Genomic DNA, 13,730 nt, shown 5'->3' with positions numbered 1-13,730 from the left:
GGGGCACGTGTGGAGGGACAGCGTGTGTGGAGGGGCACGGCACGTGTGGAGGGGGGCACGTGGGGGGGCACGTGTGGAGAGGCACGGCACGTGTGGAGAGGCACGGCACGTGTGGAGGGAGGGGGGGAACGTGTGGAGGGGCACGGCACGTGTGGAGGGCGGTGCAGTGATCAGTGGCCCCGCCCAGCTGGATGATTGACGCGGCGGGAGGCCAATGGGAGAGCGGGGGGGGGGGGGGCTCTGGGTGGCGGGACCTGCGGGCTTGGGGAAAATGGCGGCGCCGCTGAACCAACAACAACAACAGCAGCAGCAGGTGGTGGCGGCGGCAGCAGCAGCGCCACAAACACAGACTCAAGCCCAAGCCCAAGCCCAAGCCCAGACTCAAGCCCAAGTCCAGGCCCAGGCTCAGGCTCAGGCTCAGGCTCAGGCCCAGCAGCAGCTCGCCCAGGCCCAGCAACTGGCTGCAGCTCAGGCCCAGGCTCAGGCCGGGCAGCCGGCGCTCACACAGCAGCAGCAACAACAAGCCCTGCAGCATGACGACTCGGTGACCAAGTTCAAGCTGCTGATCCCGCAGCTCAAGGACTCGCTCCAGGTACTGGGGTCCGACTGTGTGCGTGGGATCACATGTCAGGGGATCCACTGTGTGGGGTCACAGGTCAGGGGATCTACTGTGTGGGATCACAGGTTAGGGGATCCACTGTGTGTGGGGTCACAGGTCGAGGGAATCCATTGTGTGGGTCACGGGTCGAGGGGGTCCACTGTGTGGGGTCACAGGTCAGGGGATCCACTGTGTGTGGGATCACATGTCAGGAGATCCACTGTGTGGGGTCACAGGTCGAGGGGGTCCACGGTGTGGGATCACAGGTCAGGGGATCCACTGTTTGGGATCACGGGTCAGGGGATCCACTGTGTGGGGTCACAGGTCAGGGGATCCACTGTGTCGGGTCAAGGGGGTCCACTGTGTGGGGTCACAGTTCGAGGGAATCCACTGTGGGGTCACAGGTCGAGGGGATCCACTCTGATCACAGGTCAGGGATCCACTGTATGTGGGATCACATGTCAGGGGATCCACTGTGTGGGGTCACCGGTCGAGGGGATCCATTGTGTGGGACCACAGGCCAGGGGACCCACTGTGTGTGGGATCACAGGTCAGGGGTCCCACTATGTGGGATCACAGATCAGGGGATCCACTGTGTGGGATCACAGATCAGGGGATTCACTGTGTGGGATCACAGATCAGGGGATCCACTGTGTGGGATCACAGGTCGAGGGGGTCCACTGTGTGGGATCACGGGTCGAGGGGATCGATCCACTGTGGGGTCAAGGGGATCCACTCTGGGATCAAAGGTCAGGGGATCCACTGTGTGGGATCACAGGTCAGGGCATCCACTGCGTGGGATCACAGATCAGGGGGTCCAGTGTGGGGTCACAGGTCAGGGGATCCACTGCGTGGGATCACAGGCCGAGGGGATCGACCCGAAATGTCACCCATTCCTTCTCTCCCAAGATGCTGCCTGACCTGCTGAGTTACTCCAGCATTTTGTGTCTATCTGGACATGTACTTGGATATGAAAGGCAGAGACATAAGGGTCTAACACAAGCAAATGGAGTTATCATAGATAACCATCCTGATTGTCATAGACGAGTTGGGCCAATGAGCCTGTTTCTGTTCTCAATACCGCTAATAGATTTGTCACACTGTATAGTAACCTATTCTTTGTGAATGTGTTTCAGTGTAGCTTGGCCCTTGACATGAATGGAAAGCGTTTTTTCTAAGATACACAATACGTTGTCAGATTGAAAAGTACAAAGAAGATTTACGAGGATGTTGCCAGGACTCGAGGGTCTGAGCTACCGGGAGAGATTGAACAGGCTGGGACTCTGTTCCTTGAAGCCTAGGACAACAAGGGGTGATCTTAGAGAGGTGTATAAAATCATGAGAGGAATAGATCGGATAGACGCACAGAGTCTCTTGCTCAGAGTAGGGGAATCGAGAACCGGAGGACATAGGTTTATTATAAAGGGGAAAAGATTTAATAAGAAACTGCGGGATAACATTTTTCACACAAAGGGTGGTGGGTTTTAGAGATACAGCGCGGGAACAAGCCCTTTCGGCCCACCGGGTCCGCGCTGACCAGCGATCCCCGCACATTAACACTATCCTATACACACTAGGGACAATTTTTACATTTACCAAACCAATTAACCTACAAACCTGCACGTCTTTGGAGTGTGGAAGGAAACCGAAGATCTCGGAGAAAACTCACGGGGAGAACGTACAAACTCCGTACAGACAGCACCCGTAGTCGGGATTGAACCCGGGTCTCCGGCGCTGCATTCGCTGTAAGGCGGCAACTCTACCACTGCGCCACCGTGCAGCCACAGGTGTATGGAGCGAGCTGCCAGAGCAAGTAGTTGAGGCAAGGACTATCGTAACATTTAAGAAACAATTAGACAGGATAGGACAGATTTAGAGGGATAGGGGCCAAACGCAGACAGGTGGGACTAGTGTAGACAGGACATGTTGGTCACTGTGAGCAAGTTGGGCCGATGGGCCTGTTTCCACTCTGTATCTCTAATGGATCAGTAGGTGATGCTCCATGTCAAGGGCATGTCAATAAGATAGATCCCGTATTTGCAGGCAGGAGACGCCTGTCATTGTGTTCTGTAAAAGCTGTGTCTCATGCTGTATCTGGACCTGTCTATTTACAGAGGAGTTTGTGTTTACCTTCTAGAATCTGATGAGGATTGCGGCCCAAAACCTGTCCCAGAACACGACCATTGATAATGGACAGTGAGTATCCCTCTTTTGATAAACAAGTGCTCCTGTTTGTTGGAATAATGTGTAGGAAGCAACTGCAGATGCTGGTTTAAACCGAAGATAGACACAAAAAGCTGGAGTACCTCAGCGGGTCAGACAGCACCTCTGGAAAGAAGGAAAAGGTGACATTTCGGGTGAAGACCTACCTTCAATCGATCTGAAACGTTACCTATTCCTTTTCTCCAGAGATGCTGCCTGACCTGCTGAGTACTCCTGCTTTTTGTGTCTATCTTGTGTTCTGGAAACTCTTATTGCTGTTTATCAATATGAGGACCAAAGTTGTGCCAATGAAAGTCAAAGAAGCCATTATGAGACTGAGAAACAAGAATAAAACTGTTAGAGACATCAGCCAAACCTTAGGCTTACCAAAATCAACTGTTTGGAACATAATTAAGGAGAAAGAGAGCACTGGTGAGCTTACTAATCGCAAAGGGACTGGCAGCTCCACAGCTGATGACAGAAGAATTCTCTATAATAAAGAAAAATCCCCAAACACCTGTCCGACAGATCAGAAACACTCTTCAGGAGTCAGGTGTGGATTTGTCAATGACCACAGTCTGCAGAAGACTTCATGAACAGAAATACAGAGGCTACACTGCAAGATGCAAACCACTGGTTAGCAGCAAAAATAGGATGGCCAGGTTACAGTTTGCCAAGAAGTATTTAAAAGAGCAACCACAGTTCTGGAAAAAGGTCTTGTGGACAAATGAGACGAAGATTAACTTATATCAGAGTGATGGTAAGAGCAAAGTATGGAGGAGAGAAGGAACTGCCCAAGATCCAAAGCATACCAACACATCTGTGAAACATGGTGTTGGGGGTGTTATGGCCTGGGCATGTATGGCTGCTGAAGGTACCGGCTCATTTTTCTTCATTGATGATACAACTGCTGATGGTAGTAGCATAATGAATTCTGAAGTGTGTAGACACATCCTATCTAAGGTAGACACAAAATGCTGGAGTAACTCAGCGGGTCAGGCAGCATCTCAGGAGAGAAGGAATGGGTGACGTTTCAGGTCGAGACCCTTCCTCCGACTGATGTCCGGGCGGCGGGACAAAGATATGATGTAGTAGGAGACGGGAAGACAGTGGGAGAACTGGGAAGGGGGAGGGGAAAGAGAGGGTCAGAGGAACTATCTGAAGTTAGAGAAGTCAATGTTCATACCACTGGGGTATAAATTGTCCGGCACATCCTATCTGCTCAAGTTCAAACAAATGCCTCAAAACTCATTGGCCGGCGGTTCATTCTACAGCAAGACAATGATCCCAAACATACTGCTAAAGCAACAAAGGAGTTTTTCAAAGCTAAAAAATGGTCAATTCTTGAGTGGCCAAGTCAATCACCGGATCTGTACCAATTGAACATGCTGAAGAGAAAACTGAAAGGGACTAGCCCCCAAAACAAGCATAAGCTAAAGATGGCTGCAATACAGGCCTGGCAGAGCTTCACCAGAGAAGTCACCCAACAACTGGTGATGTCCATGAATCGCAGGCTTCAAGCAGTCATTGCATGCAAAGGATATGCAACAAAATACTAAACATAACTACTTTCATTTACATGATATTGCTGTGTCCCAAACATTATGGTGCCCTGAAATGGGGGGACTATGTATAAACACTGCTGTAATTTCTACATGGTGAAACCAAAATGTATAAAAATGGTCTTTATTAAAATCTGATAATGTGCACTTTAACCACATGTGATTTTTTTTCTATTACAAATATCTAATTGTGGTGTACAGAGGCAAATAAATAAATGATGGGTCTTTGTCCCAAATATTATGGAGGGCACTGTAAAAAGTTGGAGTAATTCAGCCAATCAGACAGCATCTCTGGAGAAAAGAAATAGATGACGTTTTGGTTCGAGACTCGAAGACCAAGTCTGAAGAAAGGTCTCGACCCGAAACGTCACCTATTCCTTTTCTCCAGAGATGCTGCCTGACCCACTGAGTTACTACAGTAGTTTGTGACAATAATGTATCATTGAATCATTGGAAGCAATTAACCTCGCCCCTGTTAACTGTCTGCTGCATGTATTCTGATTTCAGCTAATAACAAACTTTATCCTTCACCCTGCAGGAAGAGCAATGATACCGCATTACAACGCTTCGATAAGAGTTTAGAGGAATTCTATGCTCTGTGTGACCAGGTGGAACTGTGTCTGGTGAGTGGAACTGAAAGTTAATATCTGGATAGAACAGTTGGGAGAAAAAAAACCTGAAGATGCTGGTTTAAATGGAAGGTTGACACAAAATGCTGGAGTAGCTCGGAGAGTCAGGCAGCATCTCAGGAGAGAGAAGGAATGGGTGACATTTCGGGTCTCGACCCGAAACGTCACCCATTCCTTCTCTCCTGAGATGCTGCCTGACCCGAGAGTTACTCCAGCATTTTGTGTCTACTCTGGATAGAGCAGGCTCTGCTCATACCCAATGCGTCATGGATGGGTGTTCTCCAGAGAAGCTGCCTGACCCTCCCAGTTACTCCAGCAATCCCCACCAGCAGTGCCTCACTCGCTCGGTGCAAACCCGCCAGCAATGCAGCACTCACCGATCCAGCTCTACCAGTAGCGCAGCACTCAGTGTGGAAGCACCAGTGGTGCAACACTTACATGGTACAGATCCGTCTACAGTGCATGTCTGAAGAAGGGTCTCCACCCAAAACGTCACCTATTCCTTTTCCCCAGAGATGCTCTCCGACCCATTGAGTAACTCCAGCTTTTTGGGGTCTATCTTTGGTTTAAACCAGCATCTGCAGTTCCTTCCTGCACAAACAGGTCAAAACCTGCTCCATTGCAGCTCCACCAGCAGTGCAGAGCTTGCTCAGCGCAGCTCCGCCTGCAACACAGCGCTGGCGTTGCGTAGCTACACCAGTCGTGCATCGGGTTGCCAACTTCCTCACTCCCCAAATAAGGGACAAAGGGTGACGTCACCGCCCCGCGCCCCACGTGACCTCACCCAGCCAGCGGCCATGTGCTCCCGCTCCACCAATGGCGGCCGCGATCATCAGCGATAACGTTCAGGAAACTTCAACATGTGGAGGTTGCTGAAGGTTGTAATGCATTTCCACTTCCACGTATAAAATTATAAAAGGACTGGACAAGCTAGATGCAGGAAAAAAAAATCCCAATGTTGGGGGAGTCCAGAACCAGGGGCCACACAGTCTAAGAATAAAGGGGAGGCCATTTAAAACTGAGGTGAGGGGAAAAAAAAATCACCCAGAGTTGTGAATTTGTGGAATTCTCTGCCACAGAGGGCAATGCAGGCCAATTCACTGGATGAATTTAAAAGAGAGTTAGATAGAGCTCTAGGGGCTAGCGGAATCAAGGGATATGGGGAGAAGGCAGGCACGGGTTACTGATTGTGGATGATCAGCCATGATGACAATGAATGTTGGTGCAGTCTCGAAGGGCCAAATGGCCTCTTCCTGCACCTATTTTCTATGTTTCTAATGGACAGTATGTTCATTTTAATTTTATATGTGAAATTGACATATCTAACAAAGAACTGGTGACATATAAAATGGAGTCAGTTCCCATATTAATCTAGAGATGTCATTGATTCTCGGATTGTGTCTCGAGGCGTAGCGTCGTAGGCTCGTTGCGATTTCGTCATGAGTGGAGGGAGAGGAATGTGCTGCGTTCCTACTCTTCCCATTGAGTTACTCCAGCTTTTTGTGTCTATCTTGTCCCTCCACTCTGTGTGTGCAGGATTAGACTCAACTGCAGGGCGACTGCACAGTTTAGATTTTAGTTTACAGTTCAGCGCAGAAACAGGCCCTTAGGCCCACCGAATGGAATGGCGGGACTGTCATAAGTTGAAAGGCTGGAGCGACTAGGCTTGTATACACTGGAATTTAGAAGGATGAGAGGGGATCTTATCGAAACGTATAAGATTATTAAGGGGTTGGACATGTTAGAGGCAGGAAACATGTTCCCAATGTTGGGGGAGTCCAGAACCAGGGGCCACAGTTTAAGAATAAGGGGTAGGCCATTTAGAACGGAGATGAGGAAAAACGTTTTCAGTCAGAGAGTTGTGAATCTGTGGAATTCTCTGCCTCAGAAGGCAGTGGAGGCCAATTCTCGAATGCATTCAAGAGAGAGCTAGATAGAGCTCTTAAGGATAGCGGAGTCAGGGGGTATGGGGAGAAGGCAGGAACGGGGTACTGATTGAGAATGATCAGCCATGATCACATTGAATGGCGGCGCTGGCTCGAAGGGCCGAATGGCCTACTCCTGCACCTATTGTCTATTGTCTATTGAGTCCGTGCTGACACTAACACTATCCTCCTACACACTAGGGACAATTTCCAATTTTACCAAAGCCAATTAACCGACAAAACATGCACCTCTTCGGAGTAGGAGGCAACCGGAGCATCCGGGAAAAACCCACCCGGATTACAGGGAGAACGAACAAACTCCGTGCCGACAGCACCCGTAGTCAGGATTGAACCCGGGTTTCTGGCGCTGTAAGGCAGCAACTCTACCGCCGTGCCGCCTGGAATAGTCTGTGGCCTTTGTGTGGTCTCTGTTCCTGCCGTCGCTGACCGTGTGCCTTCCTTTGCAGAGGCTGGCGTTCGAATGCCTGTCCCAGAGCATTGACAGTGCGAAGCACTCGCCGAACCTGGTTCCCACCGCAACCAAGCCCGACACGGTGCAGACAGAGAGCCTGTCCTACACGCAGTACCTCAGCATGATCAAGTCACAGATCTCCTGCGCCAAAGACATTCACAATGCCCTCCTGGAGTGTTCGAAGAGGATCGCCAGCAAGGGGCAAATCTGACCCGCAGTGCAGTGTCCACAGTCTGATTCTCGAACCTCTGGAGTTAGCATTTCCATGGACCTCTGCCATATCACTACCGGTGCGGCGTGTGTGAGTGGTGGGATGTAAAGGCATCCCCCATTCCGTTGTCTACCTGTTTGGTGTATGCGTTCTCTGAACCTCCACCCGTCTACGGTTAACATGGTGAGCTGTGGTCTGTTCCTGTTTTCTCAGCGGGGTTAGGGGCATCGGTGCCATAAGCGGTCCTGTTCCATCATTCACAGTGATACTGCATGTTCTCTAACGTAAGCAAGCTCCGTTTGTCTCTGAGTCTAAGTGGCATCGCCTCACCACCTCACCTACCTGAGTGCCCTATCCACCTAGGCAATTGCCTAGGCAATTTCCACCTCACCTACCTGAGTGCCCGTGGGACTGGGAGGGCAGGACTGTGGTCAGTTGAGGATGACGGCACAGACAGCTAAATCCTTTCTTCTCCTTTCTCGGCAAAGATACTAGAGGAGCAAGATAGACCACTCCACCCTAAAAACCGTAGTAAGTCACGGTGGCCATTTTAGTAGGCAGAAACTTGCAGAAACATTTAAAAAGAAATTTAACAAAAATCTGTGAATTGATAGATGAAATATATTCTGAATTGTAATGGTATCATCACACATACTGTTCCCCCACAACACTGATTACACTGCGAGAGGCAGAGTGAACGGCGGGTTTTGCTTACTAAAATGGCGGACGTTACACTCCTTTGCGTACTACACTTCAGTAGAGGCAATTTCAACGGAGTGGTCCATCTTGCTCCTCTAGTATCTTTGTTTCTCGGTAAGGAGTGTCGGCCTGTCAACCCCTTGAGTCTTTTCCACGATTCCTTTGAATCAAAGCAGTTCTGCATCTTAATTCTGTTTGCTGCAGAACTCATTCCACCCTGACCTAATAAACATATCATTTTTTTTAAATCAAAAAATTTATTCAATTGTTAAAAATAATATTTACAATACAATTAAACAAAACAGAACCCACCACCATAATACAAGACAAACAAATATACTAAATCAACTACTATACAACTATGTGTAAGAAAATAACTGCAGATGCTGATACAAATCGAAGGTATTTATTCACAAAATGCTGGAGTAACTCAGCAGGTCAGGCAGCATCTCAAGAGAGAAGGAATGGGTGACGTTTCGGGTCGAGACCTTTCTTCAGACTGATGTCACCTGACATTAGTCTGAAGGAGGGTCTCGACCCGAAACGTCACCCATTCCTTCTCTCCTGAGATGCTGCCTGACCTGTTGAGTTACTCCAGCATTTCGTGAATAAATACTTACTATACAATTTGTTACACTCCTTGTCCAGGATACATTCCACCCCCCGCGGTGCCCAGCGGTCCCGGAAATCCCCCAGGTTACCCTGGGCAGCGCGTAGTCCCTCTCTAACCCCACCCAGGCACGGACATGACCCCAGGAAAGGGGCAGGCAGCCGGATCGGGAAAAGCCCGCTTCCGCCTGGAATAAATAAACACATCAGTGGGTTGAACAGCTTCCACAGTCTTTTGGGGAAGGTGGCTCCTTGTATAAATTAACGGTCTGACGAGCCAAGCTCGGAGGCCCTAGTTCTCCCCATCCACTCAGTCAATGTCTTGGAATATTTTTTTAAATTTTGTTTAGCTCACCTTCAATTTTATTTAGAGTAGACACAAGCAAAGTTTCTACAGTGTGATTTAATCTTTCCACAGATAGACACAAAGTACTGGAGTAACTCAGTGGGACAAGCAGCGTCTCTGGAGAGAAGGAATGGATGGACCCTTTGGGTCTCGACCCGAAACGTCGCCCATTCCTTCTCTCCAGAGACGCTGCCTGTCCCGCTGAGTTACTCCAGCCTTTTGTGTCCATCTTCGGTTTAAACCAGCATCTGGAGTTCCTTCTTACATATTTAATCTCTCCATACCAGTTGTCATGATTGCAGTGCTGATTCTAGCTGCAGCATGGCTCCCTGTCACCGCGGCTGCAGGGGTTGACAGCTGGGACACCCCGGGACCTCGATCGTACAGTGCATTTGTTTGTCTGACTTTATGCTGACAACAGGTTCACAGGGTGTAGCGATGTGTCGCTGTTGTGAAACAAAGTGACTCAAGGCTCAATCCTTCGGTAAACACCAGTGTGATCTCCGGGTGAATCCCAGACTGCTGTTGACATTCACTGGATGGCTGCTGACTGATTCACACTTAAGCCTGGTAGGAGGGAGACAGACTGTAATAAACGGTGATGGGTCTCAAGTTGGCCTGATTGCAGGCAGGCAGCAGCCGATGCTGGAGTCGTTTCGAGCTCCTCTCTGTAAGAAAGTGACTTGTGAACCTTAGTATTTATACAAAGTGATACAAGTGCAAGATGCTGACTGCTCTTTTACGCTGGTGGTACTGTAATATAATTGAAGATGGTTTGAAAGCAGTGTGGAGGACAGAGATGAGGAAAATTCATGTCGTTTACAAAGTCTATCGCGTGACTGTGATAACGCATCCCTTCACTTGCTCCTTGATGTACTTGTGTATGGTCTGATTTGCCTCGATTGCATGCAAAGCAAAGTTTTTTTAATTGCATCTGTGACAATAATAATAAACCAAACCAGATACTCCTCATCAATGACACTCACACAGTGGTTTCTATAAAATCAGGAGTTTCTACCACCCAGCTGTATTGTCCCTCCGAGCCCCCAGGTTACGGAGGAAGGAAGGAAGTATAAATGTGATATGCCTGTTCAGTATAATCGTTGTAGTAAGGTGAACGTAAAAGGTATTCCAACTGTGATACCAATTCATGGGAAACTGGACAAACTGGATCCAAAGATAGACACAAAGTGCTGGAGTAACTCAGCGGGTTAGGCAACATTTCTAAAGAAGGGTTACGACCCTAAAGGTCACCTATTTTTCTCCAGAGATGCTGTGTGACCCGCTGAATTACTCCGGCAATTTGTGTCTATCTTCAGTATAAACCAGCAGCTGCATTTCCTTCCTACACAAACTGGATCTAACATTGGCTTGGTAACAAGAGGCAGGGGTTAATGATGGTGGGTTCTTTGACTGCAAAGCTGTACATCATGTCCGCAGGGATCAGCACTACAGACCTTTAGTGTTTATTATATACATCGGCAATTTGGATACGAACAAGACCAAGCGGACCTGTTGGGCCCAAACCTCTCCTGCATTGGTGCAGCAACCTCCCCTCCCCCTCCCCCCACTCCATCCCCCTCAACCCCCATTCTCCTCCTCCCTCCCTCCCTAGGAGTTAGATTTAAACTTTAAAATGTGAATAACTTAAAAAATATAACACCGATTTCAATGAAACTTCTTCCATTAGCACCAAAGGGACGACGGTGAGTAAAGTGGGCCTAAAATTGTCGCGCTATCGTGCACCGTTTTGACTGTAGATCAGGAACAAACAAACAAACAAGTGTTTTAGTATATAGATGTAGGAGATTGGATTCGTAAATTTTCAGCTGGCGTGGAAATTAGATAGTGAGGAGAATAGTCTTAGATTACAGAGAGGATTAGTCAGGTCTCCATCTGAAACGTCACCTATTCATGTTCTGCAGAGATGCTGCCTGACCAGCCGAGTTATCCAGAATCTGTGTGACCTTTGCGACACTTCCTCCATTGCAAGTATATGCTCCCTTGGGTAAGGAGACATGACAATGTTCCAGGTGTGGTCTTCGCAGGGCCCTTTTCGACTTTAACATCGTGGAGCTCACAGTCTCTGTCAGAGTCCGACCTGGGATGGCAGGACTTTCATATGAAGAAAGACTGGATAGACACGGCTTGTACTCGCTGGAATTTAGAAGATTGAGGGGGGATCTTAAAGAAACTTACAAAATTCTTAAGGGGTTGGACAGGCTAGATGCAGGAAGATTGTTCCCGATGTTGGGGAAGTCCAGAACAAGGGGTCACAGTTTAAGGATAAGGGGGAAGTCTTTTAGGACCGAGATGAGAAAGTTTTTTTTCACACAGAGAGTGGTGAATCTGTGGAATTCTCTGCCACAGAAGGTAGTTGAGGCCAGTTCATTGGCTATATTTAAGAGGGAGTTAGATGTGGCTCTTGTGGCTAAAGGGTTCAGGGGGTATGGAGAGAAGGCAGGTACAGGATAGTGAGTTGGATGATCAGCCATGATCATATTGAATGGCGGTGCAGGCTCGAAGGGCCGAATGGCCTACTCCTGCACCTATTTTCTATGTCAGTCCGTCGGGGCGGTCAAAGCTCCTGCGCCTTGGGGTTTCCAAAGTCGGACTGTGACAGAGACCGTGAGCTCCACGATGTTCAAGTCCTTCTCTAGAACTGCCCCCATTTTGACTCACCCTGTCAGAGACAATCCCTTTATCAAGGACTCACGAGACACAGATATGGGCCCTTTCAGCCCTCCTCATGCATTCCTTCCTGAATTAACTGTTACTAAAAACGATGTTTTGCTTTCTCATTTCTGCTTCAGGGTCCTTGACCTGAAACATTAGCCGTATCGTGTAGGAAAAAAACTGCCGATGCTGGTTAAAATCACAGGAGGGCAAAAAATGCTGGAGTATCGGACTGAAGAAGGGTCTCGACCCGAAACGTCACCCATTCCTTCTCTCCCGAGATGCTGCCTGACCCACTGAGTAACTCCAGCATTTTTTGCCAACATTAGCTGTATCCCTGTGAATGTATGTATGAGCATTTTCCATTTTGGCACGTGCTTGTTTGTAAGAATGATTCTATTTCTGAATTAGTGTTCGCGTGGGCAAGTTTCCCAGTGAACATGTTTCTATTTCCCTCTGTGTGTGTGTGTCCCATTTCAGTTATGTGCCTTGCGAGCTTGTTTCCATTTCTGTTTTTGTCTGCACAAGTATGTTCCATTTGTGTATTGAGCAAGTTTTCAGTTTTCCGCCCATCAGTGTGTCAGCATGACCATGTTTCTATTTGTGTGAGCGAGAGACAGTTTGTGTGAGTGTTTTCATTTTAGAGTGTGCAATTCTGTGTTTCCGTTCCTGTGCGAATGATTCCGTTCAGTGTGTGTGTAAGCGTGTGTTTCAAAGGTCTTTTATTGTCACATGTACCAATTAAGGCCCTTGTGGCTAAAGGGATCAGGGGGTATGGAGAGAAGGCAGGTATGGGATAGCGATTTACCACACAGCCATACTAAAAAAGCAACAAGACACACAACTACATAAAAGTTAACATAAACATTCACCACTGCGGATTCCCCACGTCCCACACTGTGATGGAAGGCAATAAAGTCTAATCTTCCCTCATTTTCTCCCGTGGTCGGGGCAGTCGAACCATCCATCGGGGCGATCGAAGCTTCCACAGCTGGTGATTGGAGCTCCAGCAACTGGTGGTCAAAGCTCCCGCGTTGGGGCGGTCGAACCTCCCCGATGGGGCCGTCGAAGCTCCTGCGGCTTAGAGTTCCCGAAGTCGGTCTCTGACCAGAGACCGCTAGCTCCACGATGTTCTTGCTATTGAGGACGTGCAGAGTAGGTTTACTAGGTTAATTCCCGGAATGGCGGGACTGTCGTATGTTGAAAGACTGGAGCGACTAGGCTTGTATACACTGGAATTTAGAAGGATGAGAGGAGATCTTATCGAAACGTATAAGATTATTAAGGGGTTGGACACGTTAGAGGCAGGAAACATGTTCCCAATGTTGGGGGAGTCCAGAACAAGGGGCCACAGTTTAAGAATAAGGGGTAGGCCATTTAGAACAGAGATGAGGAAAAACTTTTTCAGTCAGAGTTGTGAATCTGGAATTCTGTGCTTCAGAAGACAGTGGAGGCCAATTCTCTGAATGCATTCAAGAGAGAGCTAGATAGAGCTCTTAAGGATAGCGGAGTCAGGGGGTATGGGGAGAAGGCAGGAACAGGGTACTGATTGCGAATGATCAGCCATGATCACATTGAATGGCGGTGCTGGCTCGAAGGGCCGAATGGCCTCCTCCTATTGTCTATAAAGTCCGCAGGAATCCATGGTTGGAGCCCCAAAGTCGATCCCCGATAGGGATCACGGGCTCCGTGATGTGAGGTCCATATGCTCCCGCGGTGGAGCTCTCGAAGTCGGTCTCCAGCAAAGGCCGCCAACTCCTCGATGTCCAGTCACTCTACACTTCCATCCCCCACAAGGATG

At 48.6% G+C, this 13,730-nt stretch overlaps 1 protein-coding gene across 1 annotated transcript; it reads left to right on the top strand.

The window, feature by feature from the left end:
• The first annotated feature begins 251 nt into the window (after positions 1-251).
• Positions 252-8,791, top strand: med29 (mediator complex subunit 29). Its single transcript, XM_078431068.1, has 4 exons — positions 252-592; positions 2,736-2,794; positions 4,901-4,985; positions 7,384-8,791. Exons 1-4 carry the CDS (start codon positions 272-274, stop codon positions 7,597-7,599), a joined length of 681 nt encoding a protein of 226 aa, XP_078287194.1. The 5' UTR covers positions 252-271; the 3' UTR covers positions 7,600-8,791.
• The last annotated feature ends 4,939 nt before the right edge of the window (positions 8,792-13,730 follow it).

Source organism: Rhinoraja longicauda, chromosome 41 (genome assembly GCF_053455715.1).
Source record: "Rhinoraja longicauda isolate Sanriku21f chromosome 41, sRhiLon1.1, whole genome shotgun sequence".
NCBI classification, from domain to species: domain Eukaryota; kingdom Metazoa; phylum Chordata; class Chondrichthyes; order Rajiformes; family Arhynchobatidae; genus Rhinoraja; species Rhinoraja longicauda.
This window is presented reverse-complemented; position numbering and strand designations above follow the sequence as displayed.